Raw genomic sequence first — 19964 nt, 5'->3', positions numbered from 1 at the left:
CTATGTTAGCCACGTGGCTTAGTACCTTTTTCAGCAAGGCAGTCACATCTTGCTTCCTCTGAGGCTGGGTCACAACTGCGGACTGAGCTTCCCTCTTCCCAGCATTCTCATTGCCATGCCTCTACTTCCTGCCTGGTTGCCATCGCCCTGCCTATACTTCCTGCCTGGCTACTGGCCAATCAGCATTTTATTAAAAATAATACAAATGACTGGATAAATGACCATTGTTCCACAGCACTCCCCCTCCCCCCCTTTTTTTTTAAAACAAGAACTCTGAATCTAATATCCTTTGTTTAGCTTTTCTCCTGGCCATTATCCAACTTGTAACCAACATTCTAAACAAAGGAAAATATCTATAGTCTATATTTTGGGGAATGTGGGTATAGTTTCCCAGGCTACTTCCTTCTGATTAGGTATGCTGATAATCTTATGGGTACGTAAAGAAAATTTAGAATTATGATCATGTCCTAACTGGCATCAGTCTTGAATCTGTTCTGGATATAGAACTCAGACATATGGGCCATCAGAGATTTCTCAGGGGGTCTTCCTTGATAAATAAAAATGTAATTGTTTTATCCTTAGCTAGCCTGGGTATTTCAACATGTCTTTACCCATCTGGCTGGCCTGATTGACCAATCTGTAGAGAGAGTTACTCAGTCACCAGTCTTGTCCTTTAAAGTATGTTCTCACATGAGTAGGAGGAAAACTGTTGAGGAGTGTTTTATTTTAGAATTGTCCTATTATGAAATGTTTCACCATTTAAAGACACTAATCATGAGGAAAGCAAAGAGTCCCTTGCTGACCTAGTATGAGTTACAGATTGGAGATTCGTCTAGGGATCCCCATGTAGAACACTGCTGTCCAGGAAGTGGAGTGAGGAATCCTTGGAAGTACTGGGCAGCATCAGGAGCCCTGCACAGCCAGCAGGAAGCAAGGCTGGTGGGACTTGACAGATATGATGGCACACAGGAAAATATAGGACAGACACAGTCCTTCCTGTGACCTCCTTCAGAGGCACCAGCATGAGCTGAATGTACAGACCAGTGCGTGCAGTCTGGTCTGCCTTAAGAATCTACAGACTCATACTGTAATACATAAAGGTGGTCAAAAGTCTCTATTTGCAAAGTTTAGATTTTTTTCATTCTTTGTTAGGAACAGCGTTTACATTTTCTAAAGCAACAGGAGCGCCGCCAGCAGCAGTCTATTTCTGAAAATGAAAAACTTCAGAAATTGAAAGAACGAGTTGAAGCCCAGGAAAACAAGTTGAAGAAGATTCGTGCCATGAGAGGACAAGTTGACTACAGCAAAATTATGAACGGCAATCTGTGTATGTGCCTGCAGCCCACGTGCCCATACACCCAGGCTAAGTCTAGTTAGACAGGCCAGTGCCTGGCAGTCCCAGTCACAAACCCATAGTGGTTTGCATGTTCTAACACTACTGTCCCCTGCAGTAAAGAGGATAGAGTTCATTGGGTTAATTGACTTTTTTCAAATTATGTAAATTCTCTGCAAAAAAAAAACTAATGAAATCTGAATAAGGTTGTGCTCTAGTATGGTATTGTTTGAAATTAATTTTCTATTTTTTTAATATAAATTTAATTGTGTATTTTATAGGGCACAATGTAATAATATGAATAATGTATATAATATGTATTGGTTAATCAGGAGGTTAACATTTCTGTCTCCTTGAACTTAAAAAGTTTTTGATAAGTCTATGGTGATTTTTGCATATTTATGACATGCAGTTTGTTTCGGAATAACTCTGGCCCCTTCTGTTATGGTAATGACATCAGCCCTTTTAATTGGTGTCAGGCAGCTCCAGGGGCTATAATGAGTTAGTCTGTTTTGTTGAATTACTCAAATTTTATTCATGCATTAAGATGACCATACAGCCAGGTATGGAAGCACATGCCTGTAATCCCAGCCCTTGAGAGTCAGAGGCCGGAGGACAAGACTGGCGTAAGGCCTTGTGTCCACAAATGATCAGTTACATCATGTAGGTGTTTCTTTTAATTCTCTGTGAATTCTGGGTTGTTTTTTTTTTTTTGTTGTTGTTGTTGTTGTTTGGTTTGGTTTGTTGTTTGTCAGTTTTGTGTTTTGGGATTTTTTGTTTTTTGTTTTCAAGACAGGGTTTCCTCTGTGTAACAGTCGTAATTGTCCTAGAACTCACTTTGTAGACCAGGCTGGCCTCGAACTCAGAGATCCGCCTGCCTCTGCCTCCCAAGTGCACATTAAAGTGCACTGCCACCGCCCACTGTTGTTTGTCAGTTTAACGAATGCCTGTTTAATGTTACAAGGATGGAAAAGACCTTAATAACAAAGCTTTTTATCTTGCTCTCTGAGATTCTTAAGTACCTTGACCAAACTAGCTTTTGTATTATGCCCCTAAAGAATATTTATTAACTAATGCAAGCATAATTATTTGTGAATAGTCACAACATGGATTTCAAAATCTGTTGGTGTGTTCTGGAGCTGGACACTTGCCTGGCAAATGTGAGATGCAGGGTTTCTCCAGCCATAGCTCTTGGGAGAAAAAAACATATTTGGGGTTATGCATAAACTATCTTTTATTTTTACGCATACACTTCAATCCAAATCTAGCACTAAATAAAACCAGAATTGAGTGTACTGTATAGAAATGAAATGACCATTTTCCTTTTTTGGTGATTACAGCTGCTGAGATAGAAAGGTTCAGTGCCATGTTTCAGGAAAAGAAGCAGGAAGTTCAGACTGCAATCTTACGGGTTGATCAGCTAAGTCAGCAACTAGAAGATTTAAAGAAAGGAAAACTAAATGGGTTCCAGTCATACAATGGCAAGTTAACAGGACCAGCAGCGGTGGAGTTAAAACGACTATACCAAGAACTACAGGTAATTGCCTGGGTCTGGGGCTTTGGCCTTACTCAGTGGGTCCGTTTCTCTGGCTTAGAGAGACGGCTCGGAGCTCTTAAACACTTAGTTTTTGCAGTAGACCCAAGTTCAGACCACATGGTGGCTCACAAACTTCTGTAACTCCACTTCCAGGGGATCTGATGGCCTCTTCTGTTTTGCAGAAACACATGATTCACATACATACATGAAAGCAAAAACACTCATACATAAAATATATAAACCTAAAAAAAGATTCCCACTCTCAAAAGCTGCCTGCCATTCAACAGGTTTTGTGATTTTCTTTTTTTAAATTAGCTCTTGCTAAAACAGGTGCTGGATCATTTTATGAGAACATTCCACTACAGACAGGATCACTGAGCCACTGTTGATATTACCCTCTTTACCTTATCATTCTTTTTTTTTTTTAAGATTTTATTATGTATACAGTGTTCTGCCTGCATGTGCACCTGCGGGCCAGAAGAGGGCACAAGATCTCATAGATGGTTGTGAGCCACCATGTGGTTTCTGGGACTTGAACTCAGGACCTCTGGAAGAGCAGTCAATGCTCTTAACCTCTGTGCCATCTTTCCAGCCCACCTTACCATTCTTTTACAGTTTTAAGCAACCACTAAGTGTGTCGGTTTTGAAAGGATGTTTTTGGAAAGATATGTTGTAAAACTATTTTGGTGAGATAACTTTTTGGTCTGCAGTTAGTTTTTTAGTATATTTGTCTCCTGTCTTGTTTACATACACAAATAGGAATGTGTGAGTGTGCAGATATGTGTGCTAATGTTACAGCCTCATGAAGAGTGTATTACCAAGATAACTGCCTAGTCTTCTACAAGGGATACATCCTAATGGTGTCAAGTCTCACCTATTTCATTTTTTAAAAAATATTAGTTATAGAGGATAGTGAAATGGCTCGGTAGTTAAGAGCACTTGCTGCTCTTCCAGAAGAGCAAGTTTGATTCCCAGTACCCAGGTCAGGTGACTCACAACAGCCTATACTTCCAGCTCCAGGGATCCAACACTCCCTCTTTTGGCTTCAGCAAGAACCCATACAAACATGGCATAAACTTGCACAGACACACATATAAATAAACAAATAATAATAAAATATATATCAGTTATAGCGCAGTGAAGTGAGTGCTGTACTTTGAATTTAGGGCTATCTTTGTAACCTTGCTTTCACTTCCATAGTTAAAGTTCCTCATTCAGTGGTCTGGGGTTTGCCTCCTGGATTCTGAGAGCTGCTGCGAGGACTGCCTCCCTAGGACTCCAGGCTTGGCCTCATAGTGTGCTGTTGGCCCTGGTCCTGCATGTGCTGTGAAGAAATGAACAGCTGAAGATGTATATCCTGTCTTTGTTCCATAAGCACTCAGGACCAACCTGTGTCCATAGCAAGATCCTATCTCAAAAAAAGAAAAAGAAAAAAAGAACTGGAGATGATGGTCAGTGGTAGAGTTCTTGCCTGCCATTATTTAAAGGCCCTGGGTTTAGTCTCCTGCACTAAAACTCACAAGCTAGTTGTGTACTGGTTTCCCTGTTCTATTCCTGTCCACAGGTGGCAGGCCATCTATGCAAACATATCCAGACTCAGAGCAGCATTTTCTTTTCTCCCTTCCATTCCCTTTTCTTTCTTTCGTCTCTCCGGAAATGAGAATTTGATTTTTTTTTCTTTTTTTGTTTTGTTTTGAGGGTTTTTGTTTTTTGAGATGGGTTTTTCTGTATAGCCCTGGCTGTCCTGAAACTCCCTCTATAGACAGGCTGGCCTCGAACTCAAAGATTCTCTTGCTTCTTCCTCTAGTGCTAGAACAAGGCCTGCACCACCACACCTGGATAAAAATTTGACCTTTTAACATAAATATATTTTTTACTTTAGAAATACTTCCACTTTATTAAAATAAAGGACAAACATCCTGCCCATAAATTCTGTTTTCCAAAACACCTTGTAGGAAAACAAGTGGGGTGGGGTCTTGTTATTGAGAAAACACACTAATATTATTAAAAGGCATAGAGTCTTCTGCTTCTAGATCACTGCCAGGTTGTGGGGAGCTTGCTCTGCCAGAAATCAGAACTTAGAATTGAGTTTTCTCTAAAGCAGAAATAACAAATTGTCGTTTCAAGCAACTCTCTTCTATAACATCCACAACTTTTGATCAGAACAACTAAACTAAGTCAGAACAGACCAACAAGAAACAGAAAATACAAGTCAAGAGGTCTGAGGTTGTCATACAAACTCTTAGTTCCTTGCTGCCCTTCTTATTCTAATGTAGTTGGTTTTTTCACTCTTTGCGGGGCCCACCACCCAGCTTCCACACCGAGACTTATTCTTACTTTTTCATGACTAGTCTTAGCTTGGCTTGTTTGTAGCCAGCCTTGCTAACTTAAATTATCTCATCAATCTTTTTCCTCTTTATTCTATATCTCTCTTTCCTTCTTTCTCTGTGGCTGGCTGCATTGCTGGGTGGCTGGCATCTGTGTCCTCCTCTCCTTCTCCTTTTCTCGCTCCTCCTCTTCTATTTATTCTCTCTGCCTACCAGCCCCATCCATCCTTTCTCCTTCCTTGCTGTTGGCCATTCAGCTCTTTATTAGACCAATCAAGTGTTTTAGGAAGGCAAAGTAACACAGCTTAATAGAGTTAAACAAATGCAATAGAAAAGAATGCAACACATCTTTGCATCATTAAACATATATTCCGTGGCATAAACAAATGGAACACATCTTAAAATAACATTTCATAACATTCTATGACCCTATTAAAGAGTCTACTTTACTGAAATATAGATATGTGTGGTGTGTATCTTTCTCTCTCTCTTTCTCCCTCTCTCTCTCTCTCTCTCTCTCTCTCTCTCTCTATCTCTCTCTCTCTTTTCTCTCTGTCACAGCGCNTATATACACCAAAGACTCCAAAAGGATATAATATTACCTAAATAAATAGGAAGTGCATTTATAAACAACTTCCAAAACTCTAGAATTGACAGAGACTTTTTTTTTTTTGTAATTTGGAGACTATCTCACTGTGTAGCTCTTATTCACCTGGAACTCAGAGATGTGCCTGCCTTTGCCTCCTGCGTGCTGGGGTTAAAGATGTGTGCCACCACACACAGCTACTGTGAGCTCTTAACTAACTGCTTTTTAGAATGCTTTAGTCTACTTTGTGGAGATTACACTTTACGTGTTTGTGATTTGGATTTATGGAGTCTAAACTAAATAGATAATTATCATGCTGTGGCCAGAGCAGACTGGCCCTGAAAAGACATAATGCTTCTTGATTCATGTGTGGAACCCTTGTGGGACCCTGCCTACTAGAAACATGATAAGATGTAATTCATGCAACTGTTAAGTTGTATTCTCTACTTTGCAGATTCGTAACCAACTTAACCAGGAACAGAATTCCAAGCTCCAGCAGCAGAAGGAGCTCTTAAACAAGCGCAACATGGAAGTGGCCATGATGGATAAGCGAATCAGCGAGCTGCGTGAGCGCCTTTATGGCAAGAAAATCCAGGCATGTGAAAGAGTGGGTGGCTGTGAACCAAACTACTAATAGCATTTCATCTGAAGCTGCCAGTTGTTGTGGGTCTGCTAGTATATACTGAATCCCAATACTTAGGAGGTGTAGGCAGGAGATTTGTAAATCAGGGGCTAGCCCAGCCTGCATAGGGAGCGTGTGTGTCAACAACTAAAATTGTGAACAAAATGCTACAGACTTATAGTTTCAAAAATATTTGCTATTCTAAATTTCAGAGATAGAAAATTCTCTGAACAAAAACTGCAATAGGAGTATTCGCCAGAGCCGATGATTGCTAATGGCTAAATATAGAAAAGTGTAGGATTTCCAATGGAAATGGGATTGTGGCGATTTTGTTCATCGGTCTGTACCTTGCCTGAGATCACTCTCATTCCTTTAACATCTAATGCTGTACAGTGGTCCAGAGTCTGCCTGCCCTTCACCACTCTGCTGCCTCTCAGTACGGGAGTGGGACCAGCACTACACCCTGTGTCTGACTGGACGCCACATCCAACCCTTACACCACCAGCACCTTAGGCTGATGTCTTCCCTGCCCTGGGTTTCCAGCCCATGCTTAGATGGTTTGGTGACAGAGGTGTCCTCTTGTCGGCCTCAGTCACTCTGAATGATGTTCTGAGGAGGCAGGGATGCGTGTCATAGGCTTTGCCCAGCTGAGGTGGATTTGGAGGATGATAGAGGATGGCAACTGGACTTCAGCAATCTGTTTCTCAGAGAGCTACCCTGTTTCTTAAACCTGAGTTTAAAGGTCAGTAATTTGAGAAGCTTCAGATGTTTTTCTCATCAAGATTAACAACACAGAGGCCATGAGAGACAAGATTATGTGGGCTTATTTAATAGAGTAGCGAAGAAAGTTCTGCAGAGAGAGGAGGAAGAGGGAGGGAGAGAGGAAAAGAAAGATCTTCAGGAATTGGTCTATATGATTTTCTCTATTTTAGATTTTGAAGCCTCTGGAACTGGAGCTAGAGTTATTAGCTGCCACGAGGATCCACTAGAAGAGCAGCCAGTGTTCTTAGCTGCTAAAGCAGCTCTCCAGTATAGCTTATGTGTTAATAAAGGCAAGCAAGTCTGAAAGCTGCAGCACGGAGGCCCAGGAGCTTAAGTAAAGGCCGGCTGCTCTAGTCCCCTCTTCCTGGGTGACCTAGTTTTTATCAAGGCCATGCACTGGTTACGTGAGACCTACCCATCTGTTTTATTTAGAGTCCACTAAATTTTTTTGTTGTTGTTGTTGTTTTCGAGACAGGGTTTCTCTGTGGCTTTGGAGCCTGTCCTGGAACTAGCTCTGTAGACCAGGCTGGTCTCGAACTCACAGAGATCCGAGTCCACTAAATTTTAATCTCATCTTTTAAAAAAAAAAAAGGTCTTCTTGGCAATACCTAGACTACTGGTTGAGCACCTATCTGGGTGCCATGGCTTAGCCAAAAGCCACCCATTACAGGCCTGATGAGGTGGTTAGACAACAAACACACTTGTTACCAAGCCCAGGACCCACATGGTACAGTAGAATGGAAGAACCAACTCCTATAACGAGTTGTCCCTGATCTCTGCACATGTGCACACACAAATCGCTAGATGTGTTATGCTGTTTCAGGGATCTTAAAGAACTTATGCTTTTGCAGAGTTGTGGTTCTCCTGAAGATCTAGGTACTTCCGAGCATTTGGGAAGGTCTTGAGCCTTTCCCAGCATGCAGAATCATGCGGACAGTTTTAGGAATCCTTGGTTTCCCCATTTAAAACCTTCTTAGCAAGGGGCCATAAGGAGCCCATGATTCTCTAGTTAGAATCCTGTTGTACACCCTTTTGATATTGGCCAGTGTCTTCTACCTGGTTGTTCTTTCTTATAAAAGCAGAGCTGCTCTCAGAAATGCAGGGTCCCTGTCAGGACTGGAGGTCAATGGAGCACCTCGCCTTGCATTCTTATGATAACTCTCATCCCAACTACACATACAGACACAGACCCTCAACGAAACCCAAGCTACTGGCTTGAGAGTATAGTGAGTAAGTAACAGAGAAGGTCTGAAGCCATACTCAGAGAGCAAGCAGGCTTTGACCAGTACCTCTGTCCACACAACAGGAGGATAGCCCTCCCTATTGGAGCTTGGGCTGTCACCATGCCAACTCTTTGTTTTCGTAGCTCACCAGTAGGTAGGTGTTTAGTATGAATCAGGTTCTCCCCTTCTACAAGCTTGTCTTTCAGTGCAAGGGACTCCCAGGTTATAAGCTGAGTGATTTTTCCCTTTCCCATCCTGACAGTCTCACTGAACTTGGTATTTAAGAGAATCTTGACTCTGACTTCATCCTCATTGCAGCTGAGCCGTGTGAATGGCACGTCATCACCACAGTCACCCCTGAGTACATCTGGCCGCGTCGCTGCTGTGGGTCCTTACATCCAGGTTCCCAGTGCTGGGGGATTTCCTCTCCCAGGGGACCCCGTAAAGCCCCAGTCTCTCACCATTGCCTCAAGTGCCGCCCATGGAAGATCCAAATCTGGTAGGTCGCCCCAGTCCTCTCCTCTGAGGAGTACATGGAGAGAGTGGTGTGGAGGTGGTACCAGCACCTACCTCTGTATTTAACACAGACTCTGCCCCATCTCAAGTTCCTGGTCTCTACAGTAACAGTGACCCTAAAACAAGAACTAATTGTCTTTACTGATCTGAAGATCTTGACTGTGCTTTTCAAACCACAAATGAAAATTTACAAGATGCATATAGCACAGGCTTCTTTATCCCTAAGAGCTTTGACGCAGGAGTCTGCAGCTAAGTAAGAGCTGCCTTCCTTCAGACAGTGCTATAGCTGTTCTATCTTCACCAGTCAGAAAACCCACAAACTTGGGTTGGGTATGGGTGTGGCTGCAAAGCCATGGGTTGGATATCCAGCACCAGAGGTCAGGTCCAGGAGAGGAAAAGAAAAAAAAACATAACCCTTTCTTTGGTCTCTGCAGTAATACAGTGTGATGATTCAGGCCTCCAGCACTATGCTCTGAGTACTCATTGCATGGTGTTCCAGCCAGGCATAGAGCTTTTATGCAGAGAGTGTGATTGTTTTTAAACCTACTGGTTTAAAAACATGTATGGTGACATGTACCTGTGATCCAAGTACTCAGGAGGCAGAGGTAAGAAGAAGGCTGCAAGTTCAAGGCCAGCCTCGGCTACACAAGGAGACCCTGTCTTTAAAAAAAAAATCAGTTTCCATACAGTAAGACTTTATGACTAGGGTTGGCCTGTATACACAGACTCAAGAACTTGTGTTGTGGCATATTAAATTTGTGAAAATATTGTTCAACTGATATAAAGCCCATATTTTGAGTCTTCCCCCACCTCCGGTATTAGTAACCAGTTTGTGGTAGTCTTTTGTGCTGCTTGCTTGCCTTTGGTGGGGAGGGGTGATTATGTTTGAGACAGGGTCTCTCTGTGTGGCCTTGACTGGCCTGGAACTCATTACATAGACCAGGCTGGCCTTGACCTCACAGAGGTCCTCCTGCCTCTCCTTTGCTGGGATAAAGTCATGTACCACCACACCAGATATTTTTGCTCTCTATTGCTTGGCTACATCTGCCATTCTGGCTCCTTCTGACTATAGCCAGTGGGGCTTCCCTGACCCTCATGGGCCAGAACCCCACTTTTTATGACCAGGTCTTAGCAGTCTGTATTTGGCTTGACCCCTCACTGGTATTCATTGGTAGGCAGTTGCGTGAGTCCCCTATCCATGGTGTGTGTGAAATGTTTCACTGACAGATGAGCTGTGTCCTCCCTCGCTGACTAGTAGTTAAAAGTTCCAAGCTGAGAATGTCACCTGTTTTCCACTCCCTACTTAAGTGCTGTGTAGCCTCATACGGTTGCCAGAAGATGCCTTTAACCTCATTCCTCCCACTGTAGCTGAAAACAGCTTTTCAGATTTCCAGTGTGAACCCAAGCTGGAGCTAGGATGAGGAATTCTCCCTAGGGGGCTCTGACCCCTGGTTGGCTATCCTGGTTCTGTTACACAGATGGCCACAGTAGAGGCAGAGTAATCAGCACATGGACAGTGTCAGACCTGGACGTCGGGCCTGATGGCAGCTCGTCGCGGCACTCTGCAAGCCTACTTGTAAACTGTATGTCATCTGATAGCCTTATTGGGGCACTTTTGATCTACAACACAGACTGAATCAACCATAATTTGTTTTTCCAAACTGACAAAGGACTGCTAATCACCCTTGCACTTGAAAGCAATACTGTGCTAATACCTGCCCCTTTTAATCCAGTTGTGGATTTGGAGGAAGGGCCCACACAGAGTCATCCGCAGACAGGGTTAGACACCAAGTAACGGATGCTCGCACAGGAAGGGTTATGTTGTGGATGTGTGTGGACTGCTGGGCATAGTGGCACACACTAGGAGTCTGAAGCAGAAGGACTGAAAGTTCTAGGCTGTCTCAGAGAAAGAAAGAGTGAAGGAGATTTTCTGAGTTACTTCTGAGACTTGTTTCTTTTTCTTTTTTTTTTTTCTCAATACAAAATGTTAAGTGGCTACCTGTGATACCTGAAGAAAAATTGTTTCTCGGTCCTCTCTCATGACTGCTTCCAATAAAACTCCCCATTGCTGTGGGATTTCTGAGGCTACTGGGCAGCCATGTATATTCCCATGACCCCGAGAACAGAAAATCCCATCTCGGCCCACCTACTCACACCATGGGCCTCCAGTTGGCCTTGCTTTTCCAGTAAGCTGAGTTTTCACCCGGGTGCTTCTAGTGAGTTTTGTACAGCCCTACTCCCAGTCATCCAACCAAAAGGGAGTGAAAGCTCACACACTTGTCAGGAAGAGGCCGACAGACTTGAGCAAAGGCTCTGAAATGTCTCACCCTCTCCCGTGCTGGGCTAGCACTGTCTTGGAGCCCTGCGACTTAGCACTGTAGTCACCGAAGGGCGCGAACCAGCCAGAGCATGCAGGTCCTGCAGAACATTCTGGAGCCACTCCCACTTAGGACTTGAAGCAATTTTGACAGATGCCTTCTTGCTGCTCTGTTATCCCTCATCCCTGGCTGATTCCTGCGCATGCCTAGCTGCTGTGGGATTGGAAGCAGGCAGCCAAGGCGGCTCACACCTGTGCCTGTCAAAGAGCAGCAGAGGCCTAAGTAAGGGTACACAGTTGACCCGCAGTTTCAGTCCCCTTATGTGCACCTCTTTTCAGTTTGGAAAATGTTCTGTAATAAACATCTTTTCTGAATTTCCTGGAAACTTGGGGTTGATGACTGGCTTCCTAATCATTACAACAAATGTAGCTGCTGTTCCTGCTGCTACCCAATCAGAAAGAACTTGGACTGGCCTCTTGTGGTCACAGAGAGTTTTAGAAGGAAAGAATTGCTCACATAAAAGGAGAAATTTTATTCTAATAATGGAAATCATACAAATCAAATCTATTATGAAGTTAAATAATAAATCTTTTCCTACCACTGTATGTGATTGTGTGTATAAGTAATGCCTGATGGGTAGGTGCTGCTGTGTTCTGTGCTGGGATGTGGGACTTAACCTGTTCCAGTGTGATGCAGCCCTTGCTGCGGTGTTGGTGAGTGCTGGTCACAGTGGCCAGATGATAGCCCAGGTCCCTCCTTGGGCTTATGCAGAGGTCTGTGATGTTGGTTGACAACGTAGGTAATGGAGTCCCAGTGGTGTATTTGTTTCTGGCTCAACTAATTCCGACACTGTCTTTTTCCTTATCCTATGCTCTTCTCAAGCTAATGATGGAAACTGGCCGACATTAAAGCAGAATTCTGCTTCCGTGAAGCCACCTCAGATGGCTGGTGGAGACTGGAAGGACTCGGGCATGGAGGGGGCCCTAAAGCAAGGCGCCATCTCCAGCCAGCCTTTGCCTTTGTCAGCACTGGGAGCTACAGAAAAGCTGGTAGGTCTCAGCAAGTTTCCCTGCCGTGCTGATTTTCACCTCAAGGGTGTGAGGTAGCATGAAGACAAGGCAGCTCTGTTACTGTCCACCTTATGCGAACAGCTCCTGGCCCTCAGGGGCCTGAGCATACTCAAGTGCAGAGTAGCGAGCCTAGTGGTGTGTCTTACGTCCTGAAGGCTTATAAACCCTACTGTGTGCTGTTGTAAATGGATAGAAATATGTTTAACCTTCCAAAGAGTAACTTGGTGTTTTCTTCTTATAAATTTAGGGCATTGAGATTGGCAAAGGGCCACCTCCCATCCCTGGTGTAGGCAAGCCATTGCCCCCAAGTTATGGGACATATCCAAGTCCTGCACCCTTGGGCCCAGGATCAACAAGCTCCCTGGAGAGGAGGAAAGAAGGCAGCTTGCCCAGACCTGGTGCAGGTCCACCAAGTCGACAGAAACCTGCCCCACTGCCCCCTGCAGGCAACGCTCCCCAGCCTGGCTCCTCGCAGCAGATTCAGCAAAGGATCTCAGTGCCACCAAGTCCCACATACCCTCCAGCAGGGCCACCTGCCTTTCCAACTGGAGATGGAAAACCTGAGCTTCCACTGACAGTGGCCATTAGGCCTTTTCTGGCTGATAAAGGGTCAAGGCCACAGTCTCCCAGGAAGGGACCTCAGACAGTAAATTCAAGTTCCATATACTCCATGTACCTCCAGCAAGCCACACCACCTAAGAATTACCAGCCACCAGTGCATGGCACCTTAAATAAGTCAGTTAAAGCAGGTATGCTGGCTGAATACTTTCTCTGAAATGGTAGTTATCCCTTAATTAAGATCTGTGTCCTTGCATGCTACTTGCGATAAAACAATTCTTACATAAAGTATAGGGTGTCAGTTTGGGATGAAAATAAGAGACAAAATGCAGAGTAATTTTGCAGACAATCACACTCTGACTTCCTGCCTGGGTATCCGCATATCACTCAGTAGTAAGTAAGACTTGCGGAGTTTCATTTTTCTCCTGCTTCAGGATAACTTGTGCCATTAGTTATCCAGTGGTTACGGGGTGAACCTGCTGGCCATTGCTAAGTCAGCATCCTGGGTATGGGCAGTGTGAGGAGCTTCCATGAGGGACAGTCTGGAGTGGATGATTGAACAGGGACCTTCTAGAAAGGCAAATGAGAAGAGACAGCACCGCTCTACATACCTCATGGAGGTCAAAGAGTTTCCCATCCTAGCTGGAAGGTTCTATGGGCCAGGCCAGTGCTACAGCATCCAAACTTGTAGTTCGATCCCTGGGTGTCTTTAGCCATCACCTGCTAAGGACCTCCCAAGTAGTGTGATCTGTGGACACAGTTCTGGCCATGGGAGAAGTATTTGAACCACAGGTCAGATGCGTCCTGCTACAAAGAGGTAAGTATCTTCGTGTTGCCTGAGTCAGCCCCAGGCTCAGATGCAGATTTAGTGGATTTGGCATTTTTCCTTGGTCAGAAAACTAAGCAGACTTTTGTTGGAGTGGGGAAACTCAGGTCAACAATTTTTTGTTTTGAAAAAGCCCAGTCTTGGAACCATATATAAAACTCAGTTTAAAGGGAGTGACTGGACGGTCTTGGAAAATGTTTGCTGAGGATTCAAAAATCAGAACCCACCAGCAATAGCAGCTTATGTCATCAAGTGAGGGCCAGGGAAAAGATCCTGCCATAGTAGCCAGCATGAAATTGTTCTGTCCTTTGTTTCTCCTCCAGTATATGGTAAGCCTGTCCTACCATCAGGGTCAGCATCTCCATCACCCTTGCCGTTTCTTCATGGGTCACTGGGCCCAGGCACAACACAGCCTCAACCTCCTTCAGAATGTGCTGAGAAAGAGCCAGAACAGGAGGGGCCCCCTGTACCTGGAGAAGGCAGTACGGTGGAAAGCCTGCCACGGCCACTCAGTCCCACCAAACTGACACCCATTGTGCACTCACCACTTCGTTATCAGAGTGATGCGGACTTGGAGGCTCTCCGCAGGAAGCTGGCCAATGCACCCCGACCCCTGAAGAAGCGTAGCTCTATCACAGAGCCAGAGGGCCCTGGAGGGCCCAACATCCAGAAATTACTGTATCAACGCTTCAATACCCTGGCTGGTGGCATGGAGGGTACCCCTTTCTACCAGCCCAGCCCTTCACAGGACTTTGTGGGCACCTTAGCTGATGTGGACAATGGGAATACTAATGCCAATGGCAACCTGGATGAGTCTCTCCCTCCCCGGCCCACAGCCCCACTTCCCGAAGAGCTTGCCCCATCCTCAGATGCCAATGATAATGAGTTACCTTCCCCTGAGCCAGAGGAGCTCATTTGCCCCCAAACAACTCATCAAACTGCTGAGCCTGCTGAGGACAATAACAACAATGTGGCTACAGTGCCCTCCACAGAACAGATCCCAAGTCCTGTGCCTGAGGCTCCTTTGGAGGAGGAACAAGTCCCTCCAGCACCCCTTTCCCCTGTCATCCATCCCTCAGCAACACCTGCGGTGGGTATCCCTGCTAAACCAAAGCCATGCATGCCCTTGCATGCAGAATTAGATGTGGGGACGGGATAGTCAGATGATCACAGACCAGACAGTTCAAAGCACAGCACATGGTGCCCTGGTAAGCTTGTTGGCACTGACATCTGAATAACAGACAGGGAGAGAAGCAATGAGCCTCCCTGTGAAGGTCAGTATTGACATGGCAGAAAGGGTTTGGGATCATGTCAGGGAATCCACACAAGGTTTGCGTTTTTCGTTTTTCAAGACAGGGTTTCTCTGTGTAACAGCCCTGACTGTTCTGGAACTCCCTCTGTAGATCAGACTGGCCATGAACTCGGAGATCCACCTGCCTCTAACTCCTGAGTGCTAGGATTAAAGGCATGCACCACCACTGCCCAGCCCACAAAAGGCTTTCTTAATGGAATCTCTGATACGGGGTCAGTGGGATGAGCTGACTCCCTAGGGGCAGACTTGTGGCTCAGCAGTACAGCTATTGCTCCCTCCCTCTTACCTTCCTAGGAGTAGCTGGCAGCCTCCCTGGCCATCTACTCTACAGATGGCCAGGCCCTTGTAGGGCAGGCGCCAGGGTTGCTCCTGGAGAGCTGCTGCCTTAGTTCCTGGCACCCCTTCCCACAGCAAAGTCTTGGATTGGTCCTTGCCTTGGGTAGGTCACCTGACACTGAAACACTTGTTTGCCTACACAGAGCAAACGGACCAACCTGAAGAAGCCTAACTCTGAACGAACTGGGCATGGGCTGAGAGTGCGCTTCAACCCCCTAGCGCTGCTTCTAGATGCTTCCCTGGAAGGAGAGTTTGATCTAGTGCAGAGGATCATCTACGAGGTGAGCCATACTCCCATATATGCTGCTGGAAGTTTGAAGGGCTGGCTTTCACTTGCTCTGTGTCCTAGGTGGAAGACCCTAGCAAACCCAATGACGAAGGGATCACGCCCCTGCACAATGCTGTCTGTGCCGGCCACCATCACATTGTGAAGTTTCTGCTGGACTTTGGTGTCAACGTGAATGCTGCTGACAGTGATGGATGGTGAGAACCCTGGGGGGTGGGGAGTGGAGGGGCTCAGAGACTCACTTTCCCCTAGCTTACAAAAAGAAATGATACACGTTTTTAAAAGTTGAGTCAGGAGGTGGTGGTGCAGTTTAATTCCAGCACTTGGGAGGCAGAAGCAGGTGGAACTGAGTTGAAGGCCAGCCTGGTCTACAAAGCAAGTTTCAAGAGGTTCTACATAGAGAAACCCTGTCTCAAGAAACAAACAAAAAAAAAAAAAAAAAAAAAGTAGAAACTTGGGACTCCAGAGATGCTTCAGTGGTTAAAGAGCCTTGGATCCTCTTCCAAAAGACCCAGGTTTGCTTCTCAGCACCTACAGGACAACAGTAGCTCCAGTCCCAGATCAGCTGACACCCTCATCTGGCCTCTGCATGCACATGATGCACACATCCATGCAGGCAGAACACCCATACACATAAAATTAACAAAACACCTATAAACCTGCTTTGCACAAAGGTGTGGTACCTTCATCAAAATTCTTGGAGGTTTGTGTCACACAGGGGCCAAATAGTCCTGGGTGGTGCAGACTCTACATGTCCCCCTCTGGTTCTAGGACACCGCTGCATTGTGCTGCCTCTTGCAACAGTGTCCACCTCTGCAAGCAACTGGTGGAAAGTGGAGCCGCTATCTTTGCTTCCACCATCAGTGACATTGAGACTGCTGCAGATAAGTGTGAAGAGATGGAAGAGGGATACATCCAGTGTTCTCAGTTTCTGTACGGTACGTAGGGAAGCTCGTGTACCTCAGCTGCTTCCCCTGCTAATCGGCACTGCATCCCATATCTGGCCTAAAATCTGGCTCAGGGAGCAGATCATGCTTAAGTGGTCACCTTTACACTCGCCCTAAACATCTGAAAATCCCATTTGTATCTGGGTGGTACAAACCTAAATCTTCCACTTGAAAGCTTTAGGAAGACCACAAGTTGCAGGACAGCCTGGCCTACATAGTGAGACTCTGCCTTAAACAAAAATCACATTAGAAGGATTTGAGTAAGCATGCCCTGGATTCAGAGGGAGTGGGTATGGTGGTGGCGCACGCCTTTAATTCCAGCACTCAGGAGGCAGAGGCAGGACGATCTCTGAGAAGGCCAGCCTGGACTACAGAGTGAGTTCCAGGATAACCAGGGCTACGCAGAGAAATTCTTTTTTTTGGGGGGGGGGGGCATCTACACACCTCAAGTGTCTGGCAAGTGAAGGGCATGTCCCAACTAAGTTGCTGTAACCAGTGTCAGGAATCTAGGAGCTCAACCATGTCCTCTGCTAAGCAGTTACAAGTCACTGGTTCCATATAGCCTTGGGAAGTTACTGTGTTTGACTTGGTGATACAAGCAAAAACAGCCAAACTACAGTGGGTACTGAACTCCCACAACAAAGGCAGGCAACAAAGTGCTGGGCATTAATGAAGCTGGGCAGGAACAAGGGCCCTGGGAAACCCAGCCCATGTGAGGAAGAGGCTGCTGTCACACGGGCTCCTGCTAAGAGAAGGTTTCTCAGCAATGATGGCATAGGCCTGAAGTAGACCCTGGGTGATGTTATGCTTACATCTGCCAAGGTGCAAACCACCATGTGCAGCTGGTTTGTTGGTACTCAATGCAGTCACAGCTCCCTACCTGATGACTTGACGTAAGTTTTGTTTCACCTTTACCTACCTCTGCTGGCCTGTCTGCTAAAATCTATCTCTTTTTGGCTCAGGAGTACAAGAGAAGCTGGGAGTGATGAACAAAGGCACTGTGTATGCTTTGTGGGACTACGAGGCTCAGAACAGCGATGAGCTGTCCTTCCATGAAGGGGATGCCATCACCATCCTGAGGCGCAAAGATGAAAATGAGACTGAATGGTGGTGGGCTCGTCTCGGGGACCGGGAAGGCTACGTGCCCAAAAACTTGCTGGGGGTAAGCACTCGGCACACTCAAAGCTTAGACACTGGAAGTCAGCTGGCCTCGTACCTGTACAAGTCACAGAGACATTCAGATGGCTTCAGTTGTGCTGATATCAGGATAGAACAAAACACTATTTAGTAAGCCCTAGCAGCCTGCTCTCTATATGGGCAAGCCCCTTAGTCCCTAGAGTCTGGCTTTCCCCATGGGAGAGCATGTGGATGTTAGAGACCATCAAGGTCACCTCACTCTGCTTTGCTCATGGTAAACTTTTGCAAGTACTAAGTCACCCCACCCCACATAGTCCTCCATGATCTGGAGTATCAGAGCCGGGTATAGTGGCACACTATAATGTAATCCTAGCGTTTGGTTGTTTTTGAATTTTTTGTTGGTTTGGTTTTATAACTCCTTCTCTCTCCTGACAACTGAACCCAGGGCCTGAACAAGCACTGAGCTAAATCCACAATGTCTGTAATCCTAGCACTTGGAAGGCTGAGTTAAGTGCCAGCCTGGGATAGAGACCTGATTGCTCAAAAGCCTGTAAAGTGGAGCAGTGTGGGTTGTCAGCTAGACTGCACTCACAACAGTGTCAGTCTGTTTAACAGAAAGGTTGCCTGTGCTCTCTCCAGTGCTGTGGTAAGCCTGGCAGATGCTTCTTGTTCACTTGGCAAACCTTCCGAGATACCAAGGCATGAACCAAGTACAAGTGCTTGTACCCGAGGAGCTCACATTGTCAGGAGCCTAGCAGAAAGTAGCAGGTTTTCAGGGGTAATAAAAAGGAACAGAGCCAGGCAATGGTGGTGCACGCCTTTAATCCCAGCATTCAGGAGGCAGATCTCTGTGAGCTCAAGGCCAGCCAAGTCTGTAAGAGCTAGTTCTAGGACAGGCTCCAAAGCTAGAGAGAAATCCTGTTTGAGGGGAAAAAAGGGTGGGTGGGGGACGACGACAACAGCTGAGGTTAGGTCTGAACAAGCACATTTTGGGGAGAATGCTGAGGTGACAGGAGAGAAACCTGTAGGCCAATTCCTCTCAGTCATCTTTCGACCCTAACCCTTGTCCGTTGTTTCCCAGTTGTATCCACGGATCAAGCCCCGGCAGCGAACACTTGCCTGAACGTCCCCTGGAGTACCACAGTCTCATTGGCTCCCAGGAGCTGCTGGAGAAGATTTCAGCTGCCCTGGAAAAACTGAAGCTAGGACGGTCTCATGGTGCTCACTTTAGCAGACAGTATCCACAATGTGAATCCCAGCTCCCCAAGTAAGGCCCTTCTCCAGTCTGCAGTAACGGGGAGAGGTAGTGCTTTGGCCTTCAGAGGACTGCATTTTTGCCAATTACTGTAAATCCAAATAAATACCCAGATTCTAAGACACCCTCCCCTGTTGCCAGTAAGAAGTCCTCAAACTATGAATCCTGACGGTTGCCAGTGAAGACAGAGTTCTGATTGACTCGGCCTAAAGGCCTCTTCTCCTGTTTGATGTCTCTGACCTTCAGCAAAAGCAAGCTGCTACCAGATAGCTTTGGCTACAGCCCCGCCCTCCTTGGAAAGTCTCAAACCCCATCATTCTTTATCACATTCCCGCTCACAAAATTTTCTTTCCTTTCACTACCAAAGGAAACCATTTGGAAACTGTTCTGTTTGACTAACCTGATGACCTCATGCTGTGGCTGGACTTGCACACCTCAGCACAGGGTCATCTGATTCCTATAACTTTTAGTGTCATCTTTAGCCTCCTTGCGGCATGAGTTCATTCTATTCTTAGTTAGACACAGAGGAGTCTGGGAAAAGACGAGTCTAAGTAAGTTTGTGGCCGGCTGGGCAGTGCCCAGTTCAGTAAAGCCACCAGGCAAACTGGGATACACTCAGTGTGGCCACATTCCAAGTGAGGCAAGCTCTGTATTCTGAAGTTTGAACTCTGTAGACAGGCTTTTTATACACCAAGATTATTTTTCAACTAGACCATTGAAAACTATCAGAATTGTGTTGGAAATGTTTCTTCCTCATTGAAACACAAGCCCTTAGGCTTTATTTTTCATGTGAGTCTTGTGCATAACTACGTGTGATCCCTGTGTAGGCTCTGGGAGCAGTGCTGTAGTCAGCGGCCAAGTATTACTGTACAGGGTGGCGCTGAGTGCAGCCTCTGCTATCCCAACCCCACTGATGCTGTGTGACGTGCACAATAAACTGCTGTCTCACATCTGACTGTGAGTCTTGTGTTCTGGACGCAGGACAGCTGCACAAAGTGAGGCCAGAGCCTGCT

At 45.9% G+C, this 19964-nt stretch overlaps 1 protein-coding gene across 5 annotated transcripts in view; it reads left to right on the top strand.

Moving 5' to 3' along the window:
* Positions 1-19906, top strand: part of Ppp1r13b (protein phosphatase 1 regulatory subunit 13B) — a 77269-nt gene extending 57363 nt beyond the window's left edge. For 2 of the 5 annotated variants that reach the window (XM_050154657.1, XM_050154658.1), the window contains exons 6-18: positions 1153-1327; positions 2674-2870; positions 6238-6390; positions 8709-8889; positions 10385-10489; positions 12107-12273; positions 12542-13043; positions 14002-14768; positions 15470-15607; positions 15676-15809; positions 16384-16550; positions 17522-17721; positions 18778-19906. In XM_050154657.1, the coding sequence (XP_050010614.1) occupies positions 1153-1327; positions 2674-2870; positions 6238-6390; positions 8709-8889; positions 10385-10489; positions 12107-12273; positions 12542-13043; positions 14002-14768; positions 15470-15607; positions 15676-15809; positions 16384-16550; positions 17522-17721; positions 18778-18819 (2928 nt within the window). In that variant the 3' untranslated portion in view covers positions 18820-19906. The remainder of the gene's footprint in view (positions 1-1152; positions 1328-2673; positions 2871-6237; positions 6391-8708; positions 8890-10384; positions 10490-12106; positions 12274-12541; positions 13044-14001; positions 14769-15469; positions 15608-15675; positions 15810-16383; positions 16551-17521; positions 17722-18777) is intronic. The other 3 variants (XM_050154659.1, XM_050154660.1, XM_050154661.1) reach the window with 3 other exon arrangements.
* The last annotated feature ends 58 nt before the right edge of the window (positions 19907-19964 follow it).

The sequence above is a fragment of the Alexandromys fortis genome, unplaced genomic scaffold, assembly GCF_014885135.2.
Source record: "Alexandromys fortis isolate MF-2015 unplaced genomic scaffold, M_Fortis_MF-2015_v1.1 scaffold_91, whole genome shotgun sequence".
NCBI lineage: Eukaryota > Metazoa > Chordata > Mammalia > Rodentia > Cricetidae > Alexandromys > Alexandromys fortis.
Note: the sequence above shows the minus strand (reverse complement) of the source record. Positions and strands in the feature narration are given on the sequence as shown.